General features: G+C 36.4%; 1 protein-coding gene across 3 annotated transcripts in view; it reads left to right on the top strand.

The window, feature by feature from the left end:
• zmiz2 (zinc finger, MIZ-type containing 2) overlaps window positions 1-24,883 on the top strand; it is a 49,211-nt gene that overhangs the window by 21,521 nt on the left and 2,807 nt on the right. Inside the window, exons 1-18 of one of the 3 annotated variants that reach the window (XM_051121458.1) lie at window positions 5,631-5,889; window positions 5,973-6,078; window positions 10,544-10,658; window positions 12,136-12,329; window positions 12,727-12,910; window positions 13,514-13,735; window positions 15,234-15,428; window positions 16,097-16,198; window positions 16,441-16,609; window positions 18,595-18,736; window positions 18,830-19,040; window positions 19,146-19,251; window positions 19,656-19,813; window positions 19,900-19,967; window positions 21,055-21,123; window positions 21,529-21,773; window positions 21,941-22,110; window positions 22,777-23,001. In XM_051121458.1, the coding sequence (XP_050977415.1) occupies window positions 6,029-6,078; window positions 10,544-10,658; window positions 12,136-12,329; window positions 12,727-12,910; window positions 13,514-13,735; window positions 15,234-15,428; window positions 16,097-16,198; window positions 16,441-16,609; window positions 18,595-18,736; window positions 18,830-19,040; window positions 19,146-19,251; window positions 19,656-19,813; window positions 19,900-19,967; window positions 21,055-21,123; window positions 21,529-21,773; window positions 21,941-22,110; window positions 22,777-23,001 (2,625 nt within the window). In that variant the 5' untranslated portion in view covers window positions 5,631-5,889; window positions 5,973-6,028. Of the gene's footprint in view, window positions 1-5,630; window positions 5,890-5,972; window positions 6,079-10,543; window positions 10,659-12,135; window positions 12,330-12,726; window positions 12,911-13,513; window positions 13,736-15,233; window positions 15,429-16,096; window positions 16,199-16,440; window positions 16,610-18,594; window positions 18,737-18,829; window positions 19,041-19,145; window positions 19,252-19,655; window positions 19,814-19,899; window positions 19,968-21,054; window positions 21,124-21,528; window positions 21,774-21,940; window positions 22,111-22,776; window positions 23,002-24,883 lie in introns of those variants that run through there. The other 2 variants (XM_051121459.1, XM_051121457.1) reach the window with 2 other exon arrangements.

Below are 24,883 nucleotides of genomic sequence, written 5' to 3'. Positions count from 1 at the left end.
TATATATATATATATATATATATATATATAATTATTATATTATTTTATATATTGATGTATAATATATCGATATTTTTATTTTTTATTATTATTTTTCACTATAATTGTTACTTTTTATTTTAGTTTATAATTTTTTGGTATTTTTCGGAATTGTACATTTTAGTTTTTACTTTAGTCTTAATATTTTAGGGCTGCCAAAGTTAATGCATTAACTATATGTTTATTTTTTATTTATTTGCTTCTTTAAAAATAAATAATAAATCTGAAAATATAAAAATAAAAAACAAGGATTTAATAAATAAATTAATATTTTAATTATTTCTAATTATTTGATTTATTTAATTTAATCAAATTGTTATTATAATTATTATTTATAATAATATTATTTTTATTTTTATTATTTTCCTATTGTTTGTATTATTATTATTATTATTATTATTATTATTATTATTATTATTATTATTAATCATGTTATTATTATTAATTGTTATTATTATTGTGTTTGTTTGTTTAAAAAAAAAAAACAGTCCAGCTGTGCAACAAAAAGTTCAGTGTGGGAGCTCCACCACACAAGAATATGAAATTTAAAAAAAATACTCCACAGTTCCAGAGGTAGAAAAATATTTATGTTCTCACCACAGGTGATGTTTCGAGCTTAAAAGCTCTTCATCAAACAGTGAACACTTACATTACTCCCATACATGATTTTTTTAATTTAAAATTAAATAAATATAAAAATATAAAAATGAATAAAAAACTATGATTGAATAAATAACAAATTAATATTTTAGTTCTTACAAATTATTTAATTTTAATTCGTTTTTAATTTAATTATTTATAGTAATAAGAAAAATAATAATAGTAGTAATAATAATAATAATAATATTATTATTATTATTATTATTATTATTGTTTATTTGATCATTAATGTTATTTTTATTATTACCAGTTATCCAAAGCTAAAATACAATTTGATTAAAAAAAAAAAAAAAACAAGCAATATTATTATTATTATTATTATTATTATTATTATTATTATTTTAATAATAATAATAATAATTAATATTACTTTTTGTTGTTGTTACTATTTTACCATTTATCTAAAACTAAATTTAATTTGTGGCTATTTGTATATTTTTCGTTTTATATATATATATATATATATATATATATATATATATTTATTTATTTATTTTATTTTTTAAATTACTAATAATGCCAATTACTAAAAACACTTGATTTCTATGACACTAGCAGCACCAAAAAGGATTGTGAAAAAAGATTTCCCCAAAAACTTTACTTGCCTTCCATTGTTTGGCTAAACAGGTAGTCCTGCTGCAAACTCACACCTTTGAACCAGAATCGTTCATTCCATATGGTGCTGCTAGTGACACAGAAAACACACGCTGTAGCGTTAAAAAGTGACAAAAACTGCAAATTCAGATGCAGTACGATACTCCTTTTTATCCCAGTCTCGATGATTCCTAGAATACTCTCCTAACCTGCGCTGTGTTTCAGGTTCTGTCCTCTGAAAGCGCAGTCCCTGTAGAGAGCTGAATCTGCACTTCATTTCAAGAGCGCTGACACACAGGCATTTCTCCGGCCTATCAGAAATCAAAGGCCTGTGAGCTTTTGTGTGCTGCTTGGCAAAAAAAAAAAAAGCAGAGGCGTTTCGTGCCCTTAACGGTCACACCCGTGGTGCCGTCTTGCCCTGATGTCCCAGACCGAACGGTCCTGTCGGATAGGTGCAGGAAGAGACTCGGCGTGCCACGAGGGGTAGAGAAAGTTAAAAGTGAAGGAAATGGTACGAGAAAGAAAGGATGGCCCACGTGTTGGAGGAACTGGAGAAAGGGAGGGAAGCCCAGCAGGAACGGGTCACTGCAGGCCAGGGGTGGAACTAGAGGAAAAGAGAGGAGGGGGTTAGAAGGAGCCCAGCAGTAAAGAACAGTGTGTTCTGTTCATTCCAGGGCAAGAACTGTTTGTGCTGTTATCCGTCACACAGTGAAGGGAAAGCAATAAGCAAAGATGCTGAAGCGCATTATTTCACAGCACAAAATGAGACTTAGTGCTTCATATAAGTGTGTGTGTCCTTTGCTGACGGTTTGAGCGAACCTTGGCTCGTGGTTACGCTTGCCACGTGTGGTGTTGGATGTTTACTTTGGTGTGCGGGTATGCTTTAAAAGACCTTGTGTTTGAAATTGAATTTTTGTGGCTTGATTCCAAAAACTTGATTCCTGTTTCTCTACTTGGGGAGTGGGCTAGAAATTTTGATGACTCATCTTGCACTCAGGGGCGTGTACAATTTGTCATCCAATCAGATGCTCTCTAGAAAGAGAATGTTACGTTTGTAACAGCAAGTTGTGTGGCTGTGACTTTGTTGCAATAGGAAATATGTCAACAAAGGACAGCAAACCGTGTTCAAGACACATCATGGGGTCTTTAACTATGTGTGTGTGCTCCTCGCAGGCGCCGGATCGTGTTTCCAGAGCGGATGGATTACGGTTGTCCACTATCTGAATAGATTCCTTCACTGAAGGATTGTTCCAATATGAGAGATTAATGATTACAGGGGTGGGCTGAGCTGCACCAGGCTAATTAAATGGCATTAATGCTCGTCACTCGCCGGTTAATTAATCTAGAAGGTAATGCGTACGATACGAGTTCCAGAAATCAAAAGTAGTAAACAGACATTTTGGCTTGATACAGAGAGCTGATAATTATTAGTGGTCTAGAGAGATGAGGTTGGGCTGCTTTGCCCTGGAACAGTAAGAAATTAACCCACAGTGCCTTAGCATGTGCTGTCCTAGTATTGTGACAGTGATTTTTGCAAGGGCAAACACCACTCAGTTTTTTTTCCCCATATATATTATACAATTGATATGATGTATAAATATGTCATTTTTAAAGTAATTGATTAATCTCTTGATTTATTTCTTTATTAATTAGTTGAAAATGCATTTTTCAGAAAATCGTTGAGATGGAAATGTAATTTTGCATGTTGATCTTGGTTAACTTAATATTTTCGAAATGTACTTTCGTTCCCATGCTTTGGACAATTTTGGTACTTTTGGGTACTTTTTCCACCCATTGCAGCTCATGCTGTGGCCTTTTTAAAAATATTTTTATTGATTTTATTTTTATAGATTATATTTAATTATTTTTGTTTTATTTTTTAAATAAAAATATGCTATTTATTGTTTACCAATTTATTAAAATGATTATATTTCATAAATGATTATGCTTTTTTTTTTTTTTTTAAAGAAGCTTTTGCTTTTGCACCTAGTGCTATGGCATTTTCCCCCTAGAAAAATGTGTAATTTACGGATTCCGTTATTATTATTATTATTATTATTATTATAATAAATTAAATTTTCATTTCTTAAAAATATATGCAAAATTGTAAATGTTTTATTTTATTATATTATAAATAAAAAATATTATAATTTTAATAATGTGTTTTTATTTTTATATATATATATATATATATATATATATATATATATATATATATATATATATATATTTTTTTTTTTTATAATTATTATGAAATAATTATTCTAAATGATGAATTGTACATTTTTCCCCCAGGAAAATATTTGTAATTTACTGATTACTTTATTATTATTATTATTATTATTATTTATAAAAATAAAATTTTAATTTCTTAAGAAAATTATATACACATTTTTAGTATATTTTCTGTTATTATTACTATATATATATTATTTAATTCATGTGTTTTTTTTATATTTTTATTATTTTATAATTATTATAAAGTAATTATTCTAATGATTAATTAATAATAGTAAAAATTGCTGTGGTGCACTAATATATGACATAATTTAATTATAGGAATAATTGATATAAATCGTTCTATCTATCTATAATTTATTATTTATTTATTTATATGTTAATCTATTTTTATCTATATTTTATAATATTATATATACATAAATATTTATTTTAATATAGATTACGTTTTATTTAAATATGTTCTTTTTTTCAACATTTTGTTTTTTATTAATCTGTTTTTATACAAATGTGTAATACATTTTATAATACAATATGTAAATAAATATTTATTTAAATACATATTAAGCTTTCTTTAAATGTGTATCTATTTTTAAAATATTTAATTATATGAATATTTGACATCTATCTATCTGTAAGTCTGTCTGTCTATCTTTTATTAATTTATTATTTATTCTTTAAATGTGTATCTATTTTTAAAATATTTAATTATATAAATATTTGACTGAAATCTATCTATAATTTTTACATTTATTCATTTATATGTTGTTGTTTTTTTTAAATAAAAATGTGTAACATTTTATAATATATAAATAAACATTTATTTAAATATATTAACATATTTGTAACATATTTTATAATATATAAATATAGGCTATCTGTAAAATCTTTAAATCTTTTAAAATGTTTAATTATATGAATATTTGACTTCTGTCTGTCTATCCATCTATCTTTCTATCTATAATTTATTCATTTATAATTTAGTAATTTTGTAAAAAAAAAAAATTTTTTTTTTTTTTTTTTTTTTTTTTTTTTTGGAAAATATACAACTAATTACTCCATCTACTACGGATAGTTTAAGGTGAATTTTAATGGTAGTGGTGGAAGGGGTCTTTTTTGGCCTTCACCTATATGTTATGCATTTCTAGTTGTAAGAACATGCATTTACCATAAATAGACAAATCCTTTAATATAGCATCGCAAAGAGCCTGAAATCAGACACGGGTTTAATAAACGGCTCTTTACACGGACAGAGCTGGTGTAATTGCTAATGAAAACGGCCATGCGAGCATGTAAATATTGCTAAGCCTGCTTCAGTCAAGTGGTTATCAAAACACGACAATGGAGGATCTCATTTTGCCGCTGCCGCCCACCTCCCTTTCTCATCCTCCGCTCGATCCTCTCATTATCCCTGTAGGTGAACCTCTCTCTGATCAACTCTGTCACTCCTCTGAGCGACTCTTCCTGCAGCCCCCCTCGACGTGGTGGCGCTCATCCACCTTTCTTTTCAAGCTGTGGGGTGTCTGACCTAAATCTGTAAGGAAGGAGAAGAAAATGGTTGTCGAGGGGGTGGAGAGAGTGTTAGGGGTGGCGGGGGAATGACAGCCACTGATGTTGGCGGCAAATTAGCATGTGTGCTAATCAAGCTTCACCCCCGAGAGCGGAGACAGACGGAGAGGCAGTGGGGTGGGGCGGAGGGGGTCTTGTTGTCATTATTAACGTTGTACAATCTAAACGCGCACGCACAAAGAAGCACCCTCTTTGGTCGGAACGAGCTCCCTGATGGCTTAAATAATTAAGCGGGGTTGAAGGCGTTATCTTCATGGAGAGCTCGGATCTCAAAGCAGCGGTGGTGGCGGCCATGAGAACCTCTGTGTTTCCACATCTCTCTTTTCTTTTTGAAATCAAATCGTGCTATAAATAGCCCTCACTCCCTCCCTCCCTCCTTCCCCGGCTTCTCCCGTCTCCGCAGAGAGTGCGAGGATCCTGCAGTAAGACGTAACGTTGGGGTCGTCCACGACCCGTTTTAAAGCTCACGCTCTGCACCGGCTTTTGTCTCGGCCGCTGCAGTCTCGAGATTCTCTCGACTGTGGTGCAGCAGCCCGAGCGATGCCACATGCTGTCAAATCTCGCTCCTTTGTGTGCGGTGCTTACTGCTTTTTAAACTGTGGTTGGTGGAAAGGCTCCAACTCGAGGAAACGATTGCAAAAGCCACCCTATCAAAGCACGGAGAAAGATGTGCTGGCGCAGTCAGTTGTTGATTAACCCCTCGTGCCTCTGGGCAGAACCGCAGCCATCCGAGAGCCCTCCAAATGAAATTGGTTAAAGCCACTACAGCAACGTTACGCGTCTGCCTCAGTGAGTCACGGCAGAACGGAGTCTTTGTTTTGATTGAGTGCTGTCAGTCTAACACGTCTTTCTCTTTCTTTCTTTCTTTGCAGACTGCCTGCTAGGTTGAGGAGATTCGGGGTGTCCCATAGACCCCTAGGTTCCTCCGATGAACCCCATCAACTCCATGAAACCTGCCCTGCCTCCAACGCCGCACAGGTCAGTAGCTCGGTGCAGCTGCGAGTCAAAGTGTGACTCGCGCCCACTGTTTCCTCTCTAACGACATATTGAACTTTCAAAATGACACCTGCTTCCCTGAACGCTGCACCTAACAGTCTGAACCCTAGCGCTGATGTTTTGATTGTTGATTTTGCATATTTTAGCTACTATTTGGTAATAGCTTCAGGGAAGCAATGTGTTTTTATTGTTTTGCAGCCTTATCTGAATGAGATTAACCTTGGCATGCATTTTAATTGTGTTTTTTTTCCTTGTGCGAGTTAGGCTGTTGTGTTTTGCTTCTTTGAGCCGCCTTTGTCGGTTTAAGGGTCCTAAAGAGTGCTTTATGGTTATTTGGAGAGAAAAACATGTTGTTGATGTTACACTGGAGGTGAAGTACCAGTATGTGGATGGTTTTCTAAAGAACCCAAGATTCAAAAGTTCTTTGGAAATTTATTTAGTTCTGTTTGGAATCTTTATTTTTGAAGGGAGATTCAAAATTGACAAATGTCATTTACTTACCCTCACGTCATTTGGAACATGTGACTGGCTTTCTTCTGTGGAACATAAAAGGAAGTTAAGCAAAATGTCAAAGATGATGTTATCCCTAAAATGAAAGCGAGCAGTAGCATTAATGTGTATGTATGTATATGTGTGTGTTTAGTTATTTGTTTAAATATTATTAAAGTGTATTACAATTATATATTATATTAATATATTTCAAATATTCCACATATATTACATAATATTTAAAAATGTATGATTATTTATTATTTAATTATTATAAAATATATACATGCATTGTAATTTATTTCATATATAATTTACATTGCACATAATGTATAGTTACATTACAATATATATAAAAGTGGAATGTGTGTGTGTGTGTTTTGTGTAATGTGTGTTTAGTTGTTTTAAATGTAAGTTTATTAAAATTATATATATTAATATATGTAAATATTAGACATTACATGAAATTTGAATATATGATTAAATAATGATTATAAATATAAAAATATATGTATATATGCATTGTAATTTAATTAATATATAACACATAATTACACATAATAATTTTATAATAATTTTAAAAATGTTTATAATGATAATGATATGTATAATGTGTTTAGTTGTTTAATTGTAAATGTAAGTATTAAAATTATGTAATAACATGAAAAATATTAGACTTAATATGTAATATTTTTGAATATATATGTTTATTAAACAATTAATATATAATTATTATATAAAATATATATGTGCATTGTAATTTAATTCATATAAAATTTGTATTACATTATAGATATTTATTTGACTTATTTAAATTTATATACCTTTTAAAATTGTATATATGAAGAGTTCAGATGCAAAACCAGCTAAAAGCCATCTCGGTCAAAAATGAGATAATGATACTGAATGAATGCTCCTGACACATAGAATACATCCATCAAATACTTTTACTTCAAACTCACTAAATTCCAGCCTCAGCCCAATCAGAAGTGGCAGTACTTACATAGAAACCTATACAAAGTAGCCAGAAAGAAATGCTCATTTTAAAGAAATACATCAGATGGATTTAGCTGGTTTTGCATCTGAACTCTTCATATATATATATATATATATATATATATATATTCACTCTCATTTTTTGGAAAAATACTGCGTGGACAATCTATTTTTATGTGTGGAAAGGAACAACATGAAGAAGGGAATTCGTATTTTTGGCCACACTCTTTAGAGTGGTTAGTTCTCCAAACCAGCAAAGAGAAATATACAACCCAGTTGCTTAATGTGCTCTTGGTACTTTTAGTTAGAGCTTTTATAGTAATGTGGTCCTTTAATATTTAGTAAATGATGTACTGCAGGCTCTCGTAGGTAGGTCATTTTCATGACTTACACTGATATTTGAGCACATAAAGGGAATTATGTTGCGATAATGAAGCAAACAGTCTGAACATGTAGAAAAAGTGGAAGTTGGAGTTTCACTCTCACCGCAGTACACTGAAGATAAATCGCCCGCAGCGGCACATGCAATGGGCCCCAAACTGAATCCTCGCGCCCACACCTTCTCCTCCCATTTACTGAGCTCTCAATCTGCACGAGTGTTGGGTTTTTTACATTTTGATTGGCTGCTTTGTCTCTCAGCTGCTGATTGGCTGCTGTAGGATTTGGCTTTGAAACCGCAGTTTCCTGTTTCAGAGAGCAGGGGTATCTGGTGGTTTTCCTGCAGAAGAACTTTAAGAGAAACCTCTGCCTCCTATGGAATGCCTCTAAGCCGCCGATAGTTCAGTTTGTTTATTTGCCCCGGCAGTGCAATGACCAGCCTCAACGAGACTCTCGCTTTGAGCCTTTTGTTGGAACCTCAATATCCTGTGGGCTGCAGGCCAGCGGATACTTTGCCGCAGGTCGAGGTGGAAATGTGTCAAGAAGGGGATCTCGGCTTTCTTCGAGGGCTTTAAAGAGAGGAGTCTTTCATGTGGCAGTGGGGTTGAGGTGTCTCGGGTCAGTTCGGGTGAGAAGCTGTTCAGAGCCAGTTATCACTCGATAAACCCTCGCAGGTTTAATTTTCTTGATACTTTCGAGCTGTTGCCGCTTGGATAGGTTTTACCTGGAATGCTCCCATTTGGTATCCAAGGTTTTTGGCACTCCTGCCAATAAGTAGTGACTCTAGATAATTTAACGGCCATTAATCTGTATTTATACATCTTTATTCAATGTATCACAGTGCATCACAGTATTGCAATTGAATCACTGTTGAAATTGTGACAAGAGCAAGACAATTTAGAGCTCATTTAGTGTGTTCACATTTTTGTTAATTAGACTATAAATTAGAAAATATTAATGCACAAGCATTATTATTTAGTGTTTTTTCTCATCTGCAGTTCAAAAGTTTGGAGTCTGTCAAATTTTCAAAATCATTTTAAACCAAAGCTGCATTTATTTGATCAAAAACATCATATTTTACTATTTAATATAATAACTTTTCTATATTGTAATATATTTAAAATTATAATTTATTCCTGTGATGCAAAGCTGAATTTTCAGCATCATTACTCCAGTCTTCAGTGTCACATGCTGATTTTCTGCTCAAGAAACAGAGTGATTATCAGTATTTTTGGTAGAGACTAGTTTCTTAAGTATTCTTCAATGAATAGAAAGTTCAAAATAACAGCATTTTATAAAAATAGAAACCTTTTGGAAACCAAAAATATCTTAACTGTCATGTTCAATTTTATGCATTCTTGTTGATTTAAAAGTATTAATTTCCTAAAAAAAAAAAAAAAAAAAAACTGACCGCAAAACTTTTGAATGGTGGTGTCTGTTTTGCTTCGGTTTGGGGATTTACGACGACAGTAAAAGATACATTTGGCTTCTTGGCTGAACTTCTGATGATAAATTTTTCAAGTTGCTTTGAAAATGCATGGCAGTCACTGATGTTTTTTTGTTTGTTTGTTTTTTTTGCCACCATTTGTATTTTCCCTAAAATATGATTTGCTTATGTCACTTGCACCAGTGAGTGTTAAGATTGTTGTTTTGCATGTTAAATCTTGACCATGCATTGTTACAGGTCATAAAACAAGTTAACAGCCAACTCAGCGTTATCTAATATTGTTTTTTGGGCTCTGTTCCCATCTATTTTGTTCTAAGTTGGCTTATTGGGCACATTCCTATCCATCAAGACCTCTAAAATGCGCATTTAGGTTTAGTTTTGTTGGGTTAAGTGATAGTCTTCCTGATGTTGTTCTGCTGGAGCCATATGTGTACACTTCGGTCCATTTATGGAGGGTAAACACCATATATAATGACATGAATGAAAGGCTGTGAAAGTTAGATGTACCGTAGTAATCCGTTCAATAGATTGCACAGTTTTAATTCAGGTCTAATTTTTACATGCTTTCAGATGAGCGATGTGCGTAACAGTACAACTGATTGAACATTCATGCCTTACAGCCTCGTTGTCATTCAAGTCAAATTAAATATGGCGTCGACTCTAACTAAGGTCCATGTTTCCCTGTTCTAATCAGTGTGTGATGTGGTTTGGCTAATTATGGAAAGATGGCGAGCGATTATTGAGAGCGATCTGGTTTGATCCAGTTACACAGAAAACAGTAGATACACACACACACACTTACTCTCTCACCCCCCCTCTCCCTTGGCATCGTTACTCTTTCCTGTCTCTAAGTGACTGTGTAGTCGCCATGGAAACATTGTGCCGAGTACCTCCAGAGCATGTGGCTGTGGCACGTCTGAAGTCGCAGAAAGATCGTCTCTCTCTCTCTCACACACTCGCACTTCACACCATATGCTGATATCATACCAGGACAAAAGACGTAGATGGAATATAATGTGGATCTGGCTGTGGATAATGCGAGGCGGATCAGTGAGAAGTGAATTAAGAGCGTTTTATGCAGGAAGCACTCAGATGCATTAATAACTCCTGTGTCCGTGTGTTTCTCTCGCCCCGCAGTGACGCCTCTTACCCATATGATCCTGTCCCCTGGCAGCAAGGCCCCAATCAGCCTGCCGGCTCCCTCTCTGTGGTAACCACAGTGTGGGGGGTAACCAATCCTTCACCCAGCCAGGTAAGCAGGGCCATCCGCCGTGATGATGTCACCAGCTTGTTTACCTCAAAGAAAGCACTGCATGTTCCAGGGATGTCCTACTCCTGTCTGGTTCTCAAACAAAACAGTCTTGTTGTTGGCAATGAATCAGCAGATTCCATTAACAAATCCTTCAGAATCATCCAGAGCATTTCCTGTGGAATTGAGAAATATTTATTAATAATTATATAAATATAGAATGTAAAAAATATTAGTTACTTAAATTCTAAACCTAATTCATATATACATATATATGTATATATATGTGTGTGTGTGTGTATATATATATATATATATATATATATATATATATATATATATAAGTTGTTAAAAAATAATTTAAATAAATAAAATAACTTATTCATTCCCTGAATCAAAACATCACTTTTGGTCACGGCCACGTCCATTTTTATTTATTATAATAATAATTATTATTATTAGTAGTAGTATTAGTAGTAGTAGTAGTAGTATTTATTATTAACATTATTATTATTTTTTTTATTATTATTATTTTAAATTATCACTGTAATTGCCAAAAAAAACAAGAACAAGATAAAAAATAATATTTTCAATGATAATTATTATAATAATTATTATAATAAATAAAAATGTTATATAATGTTAAAAATAATAAAATAATTAATTTTTAGTAGTTTTATTATATTTATATAATTTATTATTTGTCAATTCTTTTATTATATATACATACATATACATGTATGTATGTATGTATGTATGTATGTATATATATATAATGTGTGTGTGTGTGTGTGTGTGTGTGTGTGTGTGTGTGTGTGTGTGTGTGTGTGTGTGTGTGTGTGTGTGTGAATACAGTAGTCAACATTTGAAGTGGATCAACAATGTTCATCAAAGTTGTCCTAAGACAAGAACAGGTATTGTTTTGATTTTAGGACAACTTTGATGAAAGGTTTTGATCCACTTCAAATGTTGACTAGTGTATGTACATATGTGTGTGTGCCTGTATTTAATTGGATCATGTCTCATATAAACGCTCAATCAGCATTTTGAACGAAACAAAAATGTCAAATAAAACAACTTCTGGACAATGTCACTTAACATTGTATTTACTTCAGTAAAGCCACTGTTCACAGTTCGTTAGAAAACACTAAATAATAAAAACACTTAATTATACATGTATGTGTTAATAAATCTGTCTTGAAGACAAGTTTTTATGAAAACTTCCTTATGTGCAGTTGAGTTTCATACAAACATATTTCATGAGTTATTATTATATCTGAAAATAATAGCATTGAATATAATAGTGTTGTTTTTCATTTCATACATACATTTATTTATTTATATATATATATATATATATATATATATTCAATGCTATTATTTTCAAATATATATATATATATATATATACACACATGTCAGCAAATATCATCAAAAAATATGTTCAATCTAATCTAACAACTCCTCTTGTTGTTGGCAGGTTTTTGGTGCTCCCATGGGTCCAGGCGGAAACTCAGCCGGTGGTCACATGATGCCTGGCAACAGCCCGGGCATGAACTCCCCTCAGTTCATGAGCCAGCAGGGCTACCCTGAGCCCAACAAGGGCTTCATGCAGCAGGGCATGTACGGGCGGCCCAGCGGGGGATACCCGGCCGGGCCTGGATATGGGGGCAGGTGAGGAAAGCAAATATTGTCCAGTGTCTGTGTGGCTGTATTTAGACTCTGCTCCTCGTGGGAGTTGCGTGACGTCAGGCAGCCGGCGTACGTCACCGCAGTGGGGGGATGTGTGCGCTGTAATGTCCCACCCCTGCGCTGACTCACAGAAACACACACGCACGCTCGCGTCCCCTAAGATCAATTTGCATCGCAATAAATCTTGTGAATCACTGACTCGGAGCAGTCAGCGTCCCCCTTGGCTTGCTAGACCAACACCTTGCTGCCACGACAACGTGAATAATCAGCTCCGCTTACGCCACGTTCTACAAATACCCCGGGTCACGTTATTCAGCAGCTTATTTTGTGACACGAATGCAATGCAATTCGTAACCTGTTTGTCTTCTGTCCTCTTTAGTTACCCGAATAACGGAGGGGGTTCCCTCGGGATGCCGCCCCATGGAGTCCGCCCGCCCACCGATTTCACCCAAGCGGCCGCCGCAGCTGCCGTGGCCGCAGCCGCTGCCACAGCGACGGCCACCGCCACAGCAACTGTCGCCGCGATACAGGAGAAGCAAAACCAGGAGCTGAACTACGGGCCTGTAAGAGACTTGTTTGTGTTCACATTACGTGTGGTCGACCTTTGTTGAGGTGAATGGCACTGAAGGGAAGGTCACTGGAATAGATCTCAACGTGCTTAAATGTTTTGGTGATGAATCGTGTCCCCTTGTTTAATATCTCTGTTTTTTCATACCGTTAATCTGATTGGCGCGAACTCTCCTTCATTTTTGTTTTTTTGTGTGTGTGTGGTAAATGCTTTGCACTCCACTTCAGCAATTATTATCTTGTATGACACACAGTAACCTTTGGTTTCATTGCACTCAATTCTCCCCCTGCTGGACGAATGCATATAAACATGCCTTGATTCCAAAAACATGGCTTTAATTATTGCAAAGAAAAAGCAAAATATTTTCCCTTCGTTTTTTCCAGAAGATTTCACATGCCGCCTGTCTGCCCAGGTTTAGACGGCAGACATCACGGCCACACAGGAGTTTTGATTGTTTACGGTGGTGACCTAGTTGCCGTTTCCCTTTCATGGCCAAGGCCTGACGGCCATAAGTCATGGCAACAGGCACGTCTCCAGCCATTGTTACCCGACGTTGGTTCTGATGGGTGTGGATCTCTGTGTTGTTTTTGCTCTGCAGATGGGTGGTGCTTCCTCTTACAACACCCAGTTCCTGTCGCACTCCGGACCCCGTGGCCCGCCCGGCATGGCCCCCTCCGGAATGGTCGGCTCCAGACCCCCTTCCATGGGACCCATGTACCCACAGCAGGGCCAGAGGTTGCCCCAGCATCCCGTCTACCCAGGAGGCCAGCAAGGTCCTCCGCGCCACCAGCAGGGCCTGAAACGCCCCTACAACTCCGACGTGAGTGGAGACTTACTGTGCACCATCTTGACCGTTTAGGTGTCACTGCAGACACGTATAGACAACATATATGACATCAGACATATATTAGAATTTTTTCTGTTTAAAGGATTAGTGTACTTCCAGAATAAACATTTCCTGACAATTTACTCCCCATGTCATCCAGAATGTTCATGTCTTTCTTCAGTCGAAAAAAAGTGTTTTATGAAAACAGTTTCAGTGCAGCTTCAAAGTGTTCTACATGATCCCAGCCAAAGAATAAGGGTCTTATCTAGCAAAATGATCGGTTGTTTTCTAAAAAAAAAAAAAAAGCATTTATATACTTTTTAACCACAAATGCTCGTCTTGCACCAGCCCAACCTCACTCATTACGTAGTCACGTTGGAAAGGTCACGTACAACGTAGGCGGAACTACCAATCCAGTGTTTACAAAGCGAACGTGCAAAGAAAATCAAACGCCCTTTACAAAAAAAGTAAAACAATGATGTTGGAGTTGAGGAGAAACTGCCCTACCCTACCTTTTTGAACCGAAGTACACAGATGAAGAGCTAACCACGCATGACCTTTCCAACGTGATTGCGTAATGCGTCAAGTCGTGCATGCACATCGCAGAGCTAGTGCAGAATTAGTCTTAACCTCAGACGTCATGCCCACGGAATGTTGACTAAACGTCTGATGTGTAAGGCACACTTAAGCTGGAAACACTTCACGAGTTTCAAAGTCGTCATCAGATTGGTTTGATTATACAGGATTTCTGGGAGACGTGTGTTTCGTGTTCTTTAACGTTCCGCCTGGAAACAAAAATGCTGTGGCGCCAAACCCCCTCATGACAGAAGCTGTCGTGTTTACAACTGTGACATTGAGCGCTTATCAGGATCAACTAAATGCTGAATTTTCAAAAGTATGTAAAAAAATGTAAATAGAATCTGTAAAATATATCAGAAAGTTTTACACACCAGTCTGTTATTGTGCCAACATTTCCACGCCCCTGAACATGATGCAGCACAAAACAAAACGTGATTGGTTGCTGTACCTGTCAGTCATATGGCCTCTTGGGCGGGCCTTGGCCATTCAAAGTGGCCAAAGTTCCCAGACCTTCTGCCGCTACATGAGACTAGTGCAGGATGAGTATTTGTGGTTAAAAAGCATATCAAATTACCAATCGTTTCACTAGATAAGACCATTATTCCTGGTCTGTGTTCGTGTATTGAAGCTGCAGTTTGAACCTTCAACCAGTTGGCCACCATTGAAGTCCACTATTTGAATGTTTTCCTCAAAAACCTTAATTTGTTTTCGACTGAAGAAAGAAAGACATGAACATCTTGTATGACATGGGGGTGAGTAAATTATCAGGAAATGTTTATTCTCTTACCTTTAACAAACTAGATGTTGTCTCAACAAGACTGTCTTTAACATAATAAAATCTAATTGTACTAAACGTATGAGCATAGTGCTGACAATTTGCTTCTGTTCTGGAATGACTGCGTTTTTCTTGCAGGGATTTCCGGGTCAGCAGTATGGTCCCGGAATGGGAGCTGGGGGCCCGTACCCAGGCCAACCCATGCAGTACCACGGCCCAGGGCCGCAGCGGTCCGCTCCTTCCCCGTCTTACCCAACCCACCGAATGCCCCTTCAGCAACCCAATATGGGCCAGTATCCTGCAGGACCAGGAAACCCCAACCAATACTACAAGGTACGAAGATCATCGCTATTATTGCTCATACTTACGGTTGGGATTTGGAAAAAACCCTGACTATTAAACTTCGTCATGCTAAAGATATGTAACACCTCAAATCAGGCGACTTGTAAAGACCTGAGCTACCGTTGTAACCAAATTTAGGTACTTTCTGAAACTTTTATTTATTTTAAAGCCATCAGAAGGCTTTCACTTGCTAATTGCGACACACTGCACATGGTATCGTGTTTCCCAAAGAACAGGTTTCTTTTGTCCGTATTAGTGACAAACAGACTGCCATTTTTAGAGAAACACGCCGGCATTTGATACTGACAAATACGCCAGTGAACTTTAAAGAGGCAACTAGTCGTGAAAAGATTTTTTGGAAGTACCAGTGAAAGACGAACCAACCCGGGTGGCTTAAATTCCGTGCCGGGTTTGGAATTACAGCGGTAGATTATCACTATTGTCATATCGTTGTAGTGTGCACTCCGTTCCAAAACCTAGTGGGCTGCCTACATAGGCAGGACCAAATTTTTAATGTTAGATACCTTCTTTTGGCTAATTTCTAAACAATGTATCTCTGTGAAGAAAGCAATCCCAGAATGCACTGTACCGAGCTCCCTGTAATTATGCTTGGCTTGCTCTGTTTTAAGCCTGATGTTGAAAGATATGTGTTTGTTTAGCAGGCGGACCAGTTTAACGGACAGGGCAACAGCCACAACAGTCTGTCCTCAGGAGTGACAGGAGCTGGGTACAGCACCTTCAATCAGGCTGCCGTCAACGGGGTTGGTGTCCTCTCTCGCATGCGTGTGTGTGTGTGTGTGTGTGTGGTGAAACGTGAGTCGGTAGGAGCTGCCTGTTAATATTTCACCATTTCGTGTGAGCGCCTCGATTGGACTTTGGCAGCCGGGGTCCAAACTCCACTCACCTGAATTTGTTTTTGCATGGTATCGGTTATGAAAATCTGACTGTAAAGATAATCTAGCCACAGATCGTAATGCCTGCACACACGTCTTGACTTTCGCAGCCTGGACGTGCAATGCCAGGATACCCCAGCTCTCCTCTCCCAGGAAACCCCACTCCTCCCATGACCCCCGGCACTTCGATGACACCTTATATGTCCCCTGGCCAAGACGGTAAATCGCCCTTTCTCCATGACGTCAAGCCCAACATTAACTCTCTGCAGCCCCCTACAGGTAATCTCAGCACTGCAGCCAAACCTGCACCCTTCTCTTATCTCTGGAATGTTTCATTTATAATTCTCTGTGATGTAAATGGAATAAAAATGTTTTGCGGTCACATAAAAAATGCTTATCATATGGAAAAAAAACATTTTTTTTTTTTTTTTTCCTCTAACACCTAACAAAGCTTCCGAGAGATTTTTTTAAATTGGCATAAAATCAAAATGCACCTTTTTACTGGCTTTATTTTGAACGGTTTATCTGCTGCCGTCACATAAAATGCTTATCACGTGGAAAAAGTTTTTTTTCCTCTTTAACACTTAAAGAAATTAACAAAACATCCGTCAGACATTTTAAGTTGGCCTGAAATCAAAATGAACCATTTTACTGGCTTTGTTTTGAACAGTTTTATCTGCTCTTGTCACATAAAATGCTTATCACATGGAAAAACATTTTTTTTCCTCTTTAACATCTTGAGAAATTAACCAAACTTCCGACAGATATTAAAAGTTGGCATGAAATCAAAATGAACCATTTTATTGTGAACAATAAATTTGGCTTTTTTGTGAACTGTCTATGTGCACATGTTATTCCAGACATCAGAATATTTTATCAAAATATAGTAATTTTAACAGTTTTAACCACAGCATAAGACCACCAATCCAGTAAATTCTTGATGGATTCAAAGTTGCATGTTTTTTTTTTGTTTGTTTTTTTTGTCAAATGTTCTGTTTTTCTCAGATTGTCACATTACCAAAGCAGAAATCAGTTAAAATAATTAGTGCTGTGCAATGATTAATCGCATCCAAAATAAGTTTTTGTTTACATAATATATGTGTGTACTGCGTATATTTATTATGTGTATATATAAATAAACACACATGCATGGATATATTTAAGAAAAATATGTTATATTTATATGTTAAGTATATTTATATCTAATATTAATTATATCAATAAAAATATATACATGTAAATATATTCAAAATGTATACTGTATGTGTGTGCGTTTATATATACATAATAAATATAAACAGTACACACACATATGGTATGTAAACAAACTTTTATTTTGGATGCAATTAATCTTAATTAATCGTTGCACAGCACTAAAAATAATGCCGAAACACATAAGATGAGAACTTAATATAAAGTAATATAAAGTCATATAAAGCCATTTAATTTCACATAAGGGTAGTGTTATGTTAGTATTATTTACATACTGCCATAGTGTTTATCAATATTTTAATTCGTTTTTATTTTTAGTTTTTTCATTCATTTTAGCTTTACGTAACCTTGATAAACATTTTGATCTGTTTTTTTTTTTTAGCTTTAATTTCTAAAAAAGGCAGGGTAGTTTCAGTTTGATACTGTTTACTTTAAAACAAGCTAAACTGAAACTTGAACCTGAAACACACCAGTAAATGTCAACAAAAAGTCCAGTATGACGGTTTAAAAAAAACTGTGCGGCTTCAATATTTATAAGATGCCTTTGTTTCTTGCCATATGTGACCCTGGACCACAAAACCAGTCATAAGGGTAAATGTTTTGAAATTGAGATTTATACATCTGAAAACTAAATAAGTGTGCCTTCCACTGATGTATGCTTGTTAGGATAGGACAATATTTGGCTGAGATACAAGTATTTGAAAATCTGAAATCTGAGGGTGTAAAAAATCAAAATATTGAAAATCAACTTTAAAGTTGTCCAAATGAAGTTCTTAGCAATGCATATTACTAATAAAAAAGTAAGTTTTGATCTATTTACCATAGGACATTTACAAAATATCTTAATGGAACATGATCTTTACTTAATAATGTAATGATGTTTGGCATAAAAGAAAAATGTATAATTTGACCCATGCAATGTTTTTTTTGGCCATGGCTACAAACATACCTGTGCTACTTAAGACTGGTTTTGTGGTCCAGGGTCACATATGAGATGTGAATGAAGACCATGTGGCTCCTCAGTAACTAAAACTCCTCTCTTCTGTCTGTAGGAAACCCCAGTGATGACCTGCGCCTGACCTTCCCTGTGCGGGACGGAGTAGTGTTGGAGCCCTTTAGATTGGAGCACAACCTGGCTGTCAGCAACCACGTCTTCCAGCTGCGAGACTCTGTGTATAAGACCCTGATGATGAGGTCAGACATTTTCATTTGTTCCAGCATCTCAAGGAGTCTTTGTGTTTGTGAATGTGTCAGTGTTGTCATATTTATTTATCATGTGTTTGACAGGCCCGACCTGGAGCTGCAGTTTAAGTGCTATCACCACGAAGACCGGCAGATGAACACCAACTGGCCGGCATCGGTGCAGGTGAGCGTCAACGCCACGCCTCTCACCATCGAGCGCGGGGACAACAAGACCTCCCACAAACCCCTTTACCTGAAGCACGTGTGCCAGCCGGGACGCAACACCATCCAGATAACGGTCACGGCCTGCTGCTGTGTAAGTACAGAGACTCTTCAGAAAATGTGCTTAATTATAAACAGCCTGACTAGTAAGAGTTTTATGTGGGGCAGCATTCATTTCCTGTTTCTTTTTTTCTCGCAGTCTCATCTGTTCGTGCTGCAGCTGGTTCACAGGCCGTCTGTGCGCTCCGTGCTACAGGGTCTGATGAAGAAGAGGCTCCTGCCAGCGGAGCACTGTGTCACTAAGAGTGAGTGAACACTTTTGCACACACTTTTTAAAAAAGAAATGAGTACTTTTATGTACCAAGGATGCATTAAATTGATCAAAACTGATAGTAAAGACATTTATCTTTCAAAAATTTCAAATAAATGCTCTTCTTTTGAACTACTTCATCAAAGAATCCTGAAAATATATAGCATCCTTTCCACAAAAATTAGGAGCAAATAGCATATTAGAATGATTTCTAAAGGATCATGTGACACTGAAGACTGGAGTAATGATGCTGAAAATTCAGCTTTGATCACAGACATAAATTGCATTTAAAAATATATTCAAATAGAACACAGAATAATATTTCACAGTTTTTATTGTATTTTTGATCAGATAAAAGCAACAGAACTATGACCAACTCATCCTTTATTTCTTCCATAGTTAAGAGGAACTTCAGTAGCGGTACCATCCCAGGAACTCCCGGCCTTAACGGCGAGGATGGCGTTGAACAGACGGCCATCAAGGTGTCGCTCAAGTGTCCGATCACCTTCCGACGCATCCAGCTTCCTGCCAGGGGCCACGACTGCAGACATATACAGGTGAGGAGGCCTGCTAGCTTACGTTTGATTTGCAGGACATTGTAAAGTGAATTTCTGTGGTAAATAATGTCTTTGTTGGTCCACAGTGCTTCGACCTCGAATCATACTTGCAGCTCAACTGTGAGAGGGGAACTTGGCGTTGTCCTGTGTGCAAGTAAGAAGGAAAATGATTAGGGATGCATCATATATCGTAGTGGATATTATTTCAGGAAAATTCTTTTAAACTTATTAAAAAAGCTAATAATTTAATAACAGTGCTGAATGTAGTCTATCATAAATCTCAGAATGAGTATGCATTTTTCTTAGTACAGTGTATTTGAAATAATGTTATGATGCCAAAATTCACCTTTAAACATTAAATTTACATGAATGATTTAAATTTGTAATGTTTTATGTGTAATTTGTCTAGACAAATTTGTAATTTGTCTGTATATAATTTCAAAGTTTATATTAAAATATACTGTTAATAATATTTTAACATTGTATAATATTTGGTTTTTATTAATATTATTTTTTATTAATATTGTTATAACAAGTGCTGATATTAATGATTAAAATAATACTAATGTTTATATTACTGCTAAAAAAATAGTATTAGTATTAATATTAGAATAATACTTATTTATTTATTTATTTATTTATTTATTTATTTATTTATTTATATATATTCACTTATTAGTCTTTTGGCCAAAAAATTACAAGAATTATTGGCTTATCTTGTTTGCCTGAATCATATGTGACCCTGGACCACAAAACCAGTCTAGCAATAGCCAAAAATATATTGCATGGGTCAAAATTATCAATTTTTCTGTTATGCCGAAATTAATTAGGATATTAAAGATCACGTTCCATGAAGATATTTTGTACATTTCCTACCGTAAATATTTCAAAATGTTTGATTAGTAATATGCATCACTAAGAACTTCATTTGGACAACTTTAAAGGCGATTTTCTCAATATTTAGTTTTCTCTTTTTGCACCCTCAGATTCCAGATTTTCAAATTTGAGTTGTATCTCGGCCAAATATTGTCATATCCTAACAAATTATTCATCAATGGAAAGCTTATTTATTCAGGTTTCAAATGATGTGAAAGTCTCAATTTAAATAAAAATTGACTCTTATGACTGGTTTTGTGGTTCAGGGTCACATATTGTATAAAGGTGCATTCCAAAAAAATGTGTTTTTTATGGTATACATCTGACATATTATACAAGTTTACAAACTTCTCTGTTCCTTGCAGTAAAACTGCCCTTCTGGAGGGGCTAGAAGTGGACCAGTACATGTTGGGCATTCTGATCTACATCCAGAAGTAAGTTTTATGTAATGTAACTTCTACAGCATCCACACAGTGATTGCAGAGATTCTAAATTATACTATTTTTAACTGTAAACTGCATGTCCATGAACCATACATGGACTATTTGCTGACCATGTGATGCATATTGCACACAAAAATGGCCAGAGACATATTCAGTATGATTGGCTGGCATCTACCCAATTTCCCAGAGTTACAAATTGTTGTTTATAAATTCCCAGGCTGTCCAAAAAATAACTGATTTACCAAATTTTGTATGTTCTGTATTGGCCGGTTTCGGTCCACAAAAAGTGGTCAGTTCTTGTATGTAAAGGTCAACATTCTCTTTCTGTCAAGGTTTTAGGTTCTTGGTCACTATAAGCTGCCATTAGTTTTTAAACCCCTTTCTCCTTGTGTTTAGTTCGGACTATGAGGAGATCACCATAGATCCGGTGTGCAGCTGGAAGCCGGTCCCGGTGAAACCAGACCTTCATATTAAAGAGGATCCAGATGGCCCTGCCCTAAAACGCTGTCGCACCTTGAGCCCTAGTCATATGATCTTGCCCAGTGTCATGGAGATGATTGCAGCTCTAGGCCCGGCCTCCTCGCCCTACCAGTCTATGCCACAAGGTGGCAGCAGCAGTACGCCTGATTATCCCAGCCAAGGTAGGTTTCACATCCAACTGTAAAGGCCTCATAGTGACAACACAAGCATTTATATTATTGTTTTAGTAAGCATTTCACAGTTGAAAACTCTATTTTATGGAGTTTTTAACTTTTTTGGACGAAATGCATTTTGACATTTTGCTGATTTATTGTTACATGTATTTCAGGTGGCTCAGGATACTCCAGCCAACCAGGCTTCTCAGACTTCCCCAATGCCCCTGGCACACCGACCCTGGGGGAGTTTGCCTCCGGGCCACCCCCTCTCTCCTACCAGTCTGACCTGCCGAGTGGCCTCCTTACCCCTGAAAAACCTGTGGGACACCCAATGTCAGGACAGGTGGGTTTTCCTATAATTACAATTTCACCACATGGAATTGATAAGAGTATCTATCTATTTATCCGTTCGTCCATCCGTCCATATATCACTCCATTTATCCATCTGTCTATCTGTCCGTCATGTCCATCCATCCATCCATCTATCTATCTATCTATCTATCTATCTATCTGTCTATCTATCTGTAATTACTCATCTCTCCATTTATCACTCCATCCACCCATGTATCGCTCCATCCATCCATCTATCTATCTAGCTATCTATCTAATCTATCAAACATTGTCCGTCCATCCATCCATATATCTATCCATTATACATCTTTCCATCCATCGATCTCCAACCAGCTAGCTAGCAAAAAGCTAAAATTAAAAATAAATTATTGCAGCTAATTTGCTGCACGTATTGCACTGAAATGACCCTCACCTTGGATTCCCAAGTGTGTTTTACGGGCATCGTAGTCTCTGTCGTCCCCGTATGTTGTCGCATATAAGAGCTATTCAAACGTCTCTGTATGCGACAGCACAGCACTGTTTTCCTGTCTGTCACTCGCAGCTGCTGCTTTTCCCACCACAACTCACCCGCTCTAAACGAAGCACAAAACGAGTCACTAAATTACTGTGTGGTGTGTTCCAGCTTCACTGACTGTCTCTTTTTGTCTCCTGAATAAAGATGCCCCACTCTAGTCGCATGGACCCTTCCCACAATCCCCTTCAACAGCAGCAGCAACAGCAGCAGCAACAGCAGCATCAACCTCTCCATGGTAACTCCAACATGGGTGGCCCCGGTGGACCCATGCACTCCCGCAACTCCTCCCAGAATCCCCGGATGCACACAGACAGCTTTGGGCTGGGGGGCCCCGGCGGACCCGGTGACGTTTCAGAACCGGCCCTTGATGTAAGTCCAAATCAATCATCTATTCCAGATCAAAGTGATGACTTTGAGCCATGGTGTCAACACTTTAAATTAGAGGTCTGCAGAGCACAACCTCCCGTTCCTGCGGGATTTTACTCGATGTACACCCACTACAAACTTATAATGATCTTCTTCCCACCCGTTCTTGCTTAATTTAGGTCCCATGCCTGCAGTTATGCATGCTCATTCTCCTTTTCGGAAAGATTTTGCATACACTTTTGGGTAATGGCCAACCCCACATCTGCTCTAGGACACATTTGCACTTATAAACTATTTTCGAATATCGGTTACAGTGTTCTTCTCTTAAAGAGACAGTTCACCCTTATATCTATCCAATCCTGTATGACTTTAAAACAAAAATTAGGATATTTTTAATGAAACCTGACAGGTTTCTATCCCTCCATTGAAAGTCCAAGTAACCAAAACTTAAAAGATCCAAAAGAAGATCCACAGTCACTTTTTTTTTTTCACATATACTTGAGGTCAAAAGTTTACATACACCTTGCAGAATCTCTGCAAAATTTTAATTATTTTACCAAAATAAGGGCAATCATACAAAATGCATGTTATTTTTTTTATTTAGTACTGACCTGAATAAGATATTTCACATAAAAGATGTTGACATATAGTCCGCGAGAGAAAATAATAGTTTACATACACTTCGTAATACTATCTTGTTACCTGAATGATCCACAGCTGTATTTTTTTAGTGATAGTTGGGTATGAGTCACCTGTTCTTCAGAAAAATCCTTTAGGTCCCACAAATTCTTTGGTTTTTCAGCATTGTTGTGTATTTGAACACTTTCCAGCAATGACTGTATGATTTTGAGATCCATCTTTTCACACTGAGGACAACTGAGGCATTATTACAGAAGGTTAAAACGCTCACTGATGCTTCAAAAGGAAACACGATGCATTATGAGCTGGGGGGGCGTGAAAACTCTTTGAATTTAAAAATCAGGATAAATGTAACTTATTTTGTCTTCTGGGAAACATGCAAGTAACTTTTGTAGCTTCTTAAGGGCAGCACTAAATAAAAAAAAAAGACACTTAGGCAAAATAAGAAAAATGTACACATCTTGTTGTAGAATTTTCCTTGCTCAAAATAAATTGCTCTGAAGAGGTTTTGAAGTCAGATAGACCTTTATTAACAAGTTAACAAAAGGCCGAGTAATGTTCGAACACCACTCCAGAGTTTCGTCTCAAGCACACATATATACATCCTGAAGCATTCCATATATGCACTGTTGTATTTTTGGACAAGGTATTTTTTACCATATATGAATTCCTGAAGGTTGATCAATAGCTGTCTTGTATTTCTAGCTCCTGAACAGGTTCGTTCCATACATGAGTGTTTTTCAAGCTTTAAATAAGTTGTATTTGCTCTAAGCTCACTGCACAGAGTTAATACACATAGTCAGAAGATAATAGTAGAATAATATCCTCATATGTATAGGCATAATTCTATGTTTTATATTGAATCAAGATTAATGAAAATCTTCTACAATCTTCGTTCTGTTCAAAAGTTTACAACCCTGGTTCTTAATGCATCGTTTTCCTTCTGAAGCATCAGTGAGCATTTGAACCTGCTGTAATAGTTGTATACGAGTCCCTCAGTTGTCCTCAGTGTGAAAAGATGGATCTCAAAAACATACAGTCATTGTTGGAAAGGATTTAAATGCACAAAAATGCTGAAAAACCAAAGAATCTGTTGGACCTGAAGGATTTTTCTGAACAACAGCAGGCAGTTTAACTGTTCGGGAGAAACAAAGGACTCCTGAACAACTATCACTACACAAAAAAAAAAAACATCATTCAGGTAACAACACTGTATTAAGAATCAAGTGTTTGTAAACTTTTAAAT

Source organism: Labeo rohita, chromosome 10 (assembly GCF_022985175.1).
Source record: "Labeo rohita strain BAU-BD-2019 chromosome 10, IGBB_LRoh.1.0, whole genome shotgun sequence".
Lineage (NCBI taxonomy): Eukaryota > Metazoa > Chordata > Actinopteri > Cypriniformes > Cyprinidae > Labeo > Labeo rohita.
Note: the sequence above shows the minus strand (reverse complement) of the source record. Positions and strands in the feature narration are given on the sequence as shown.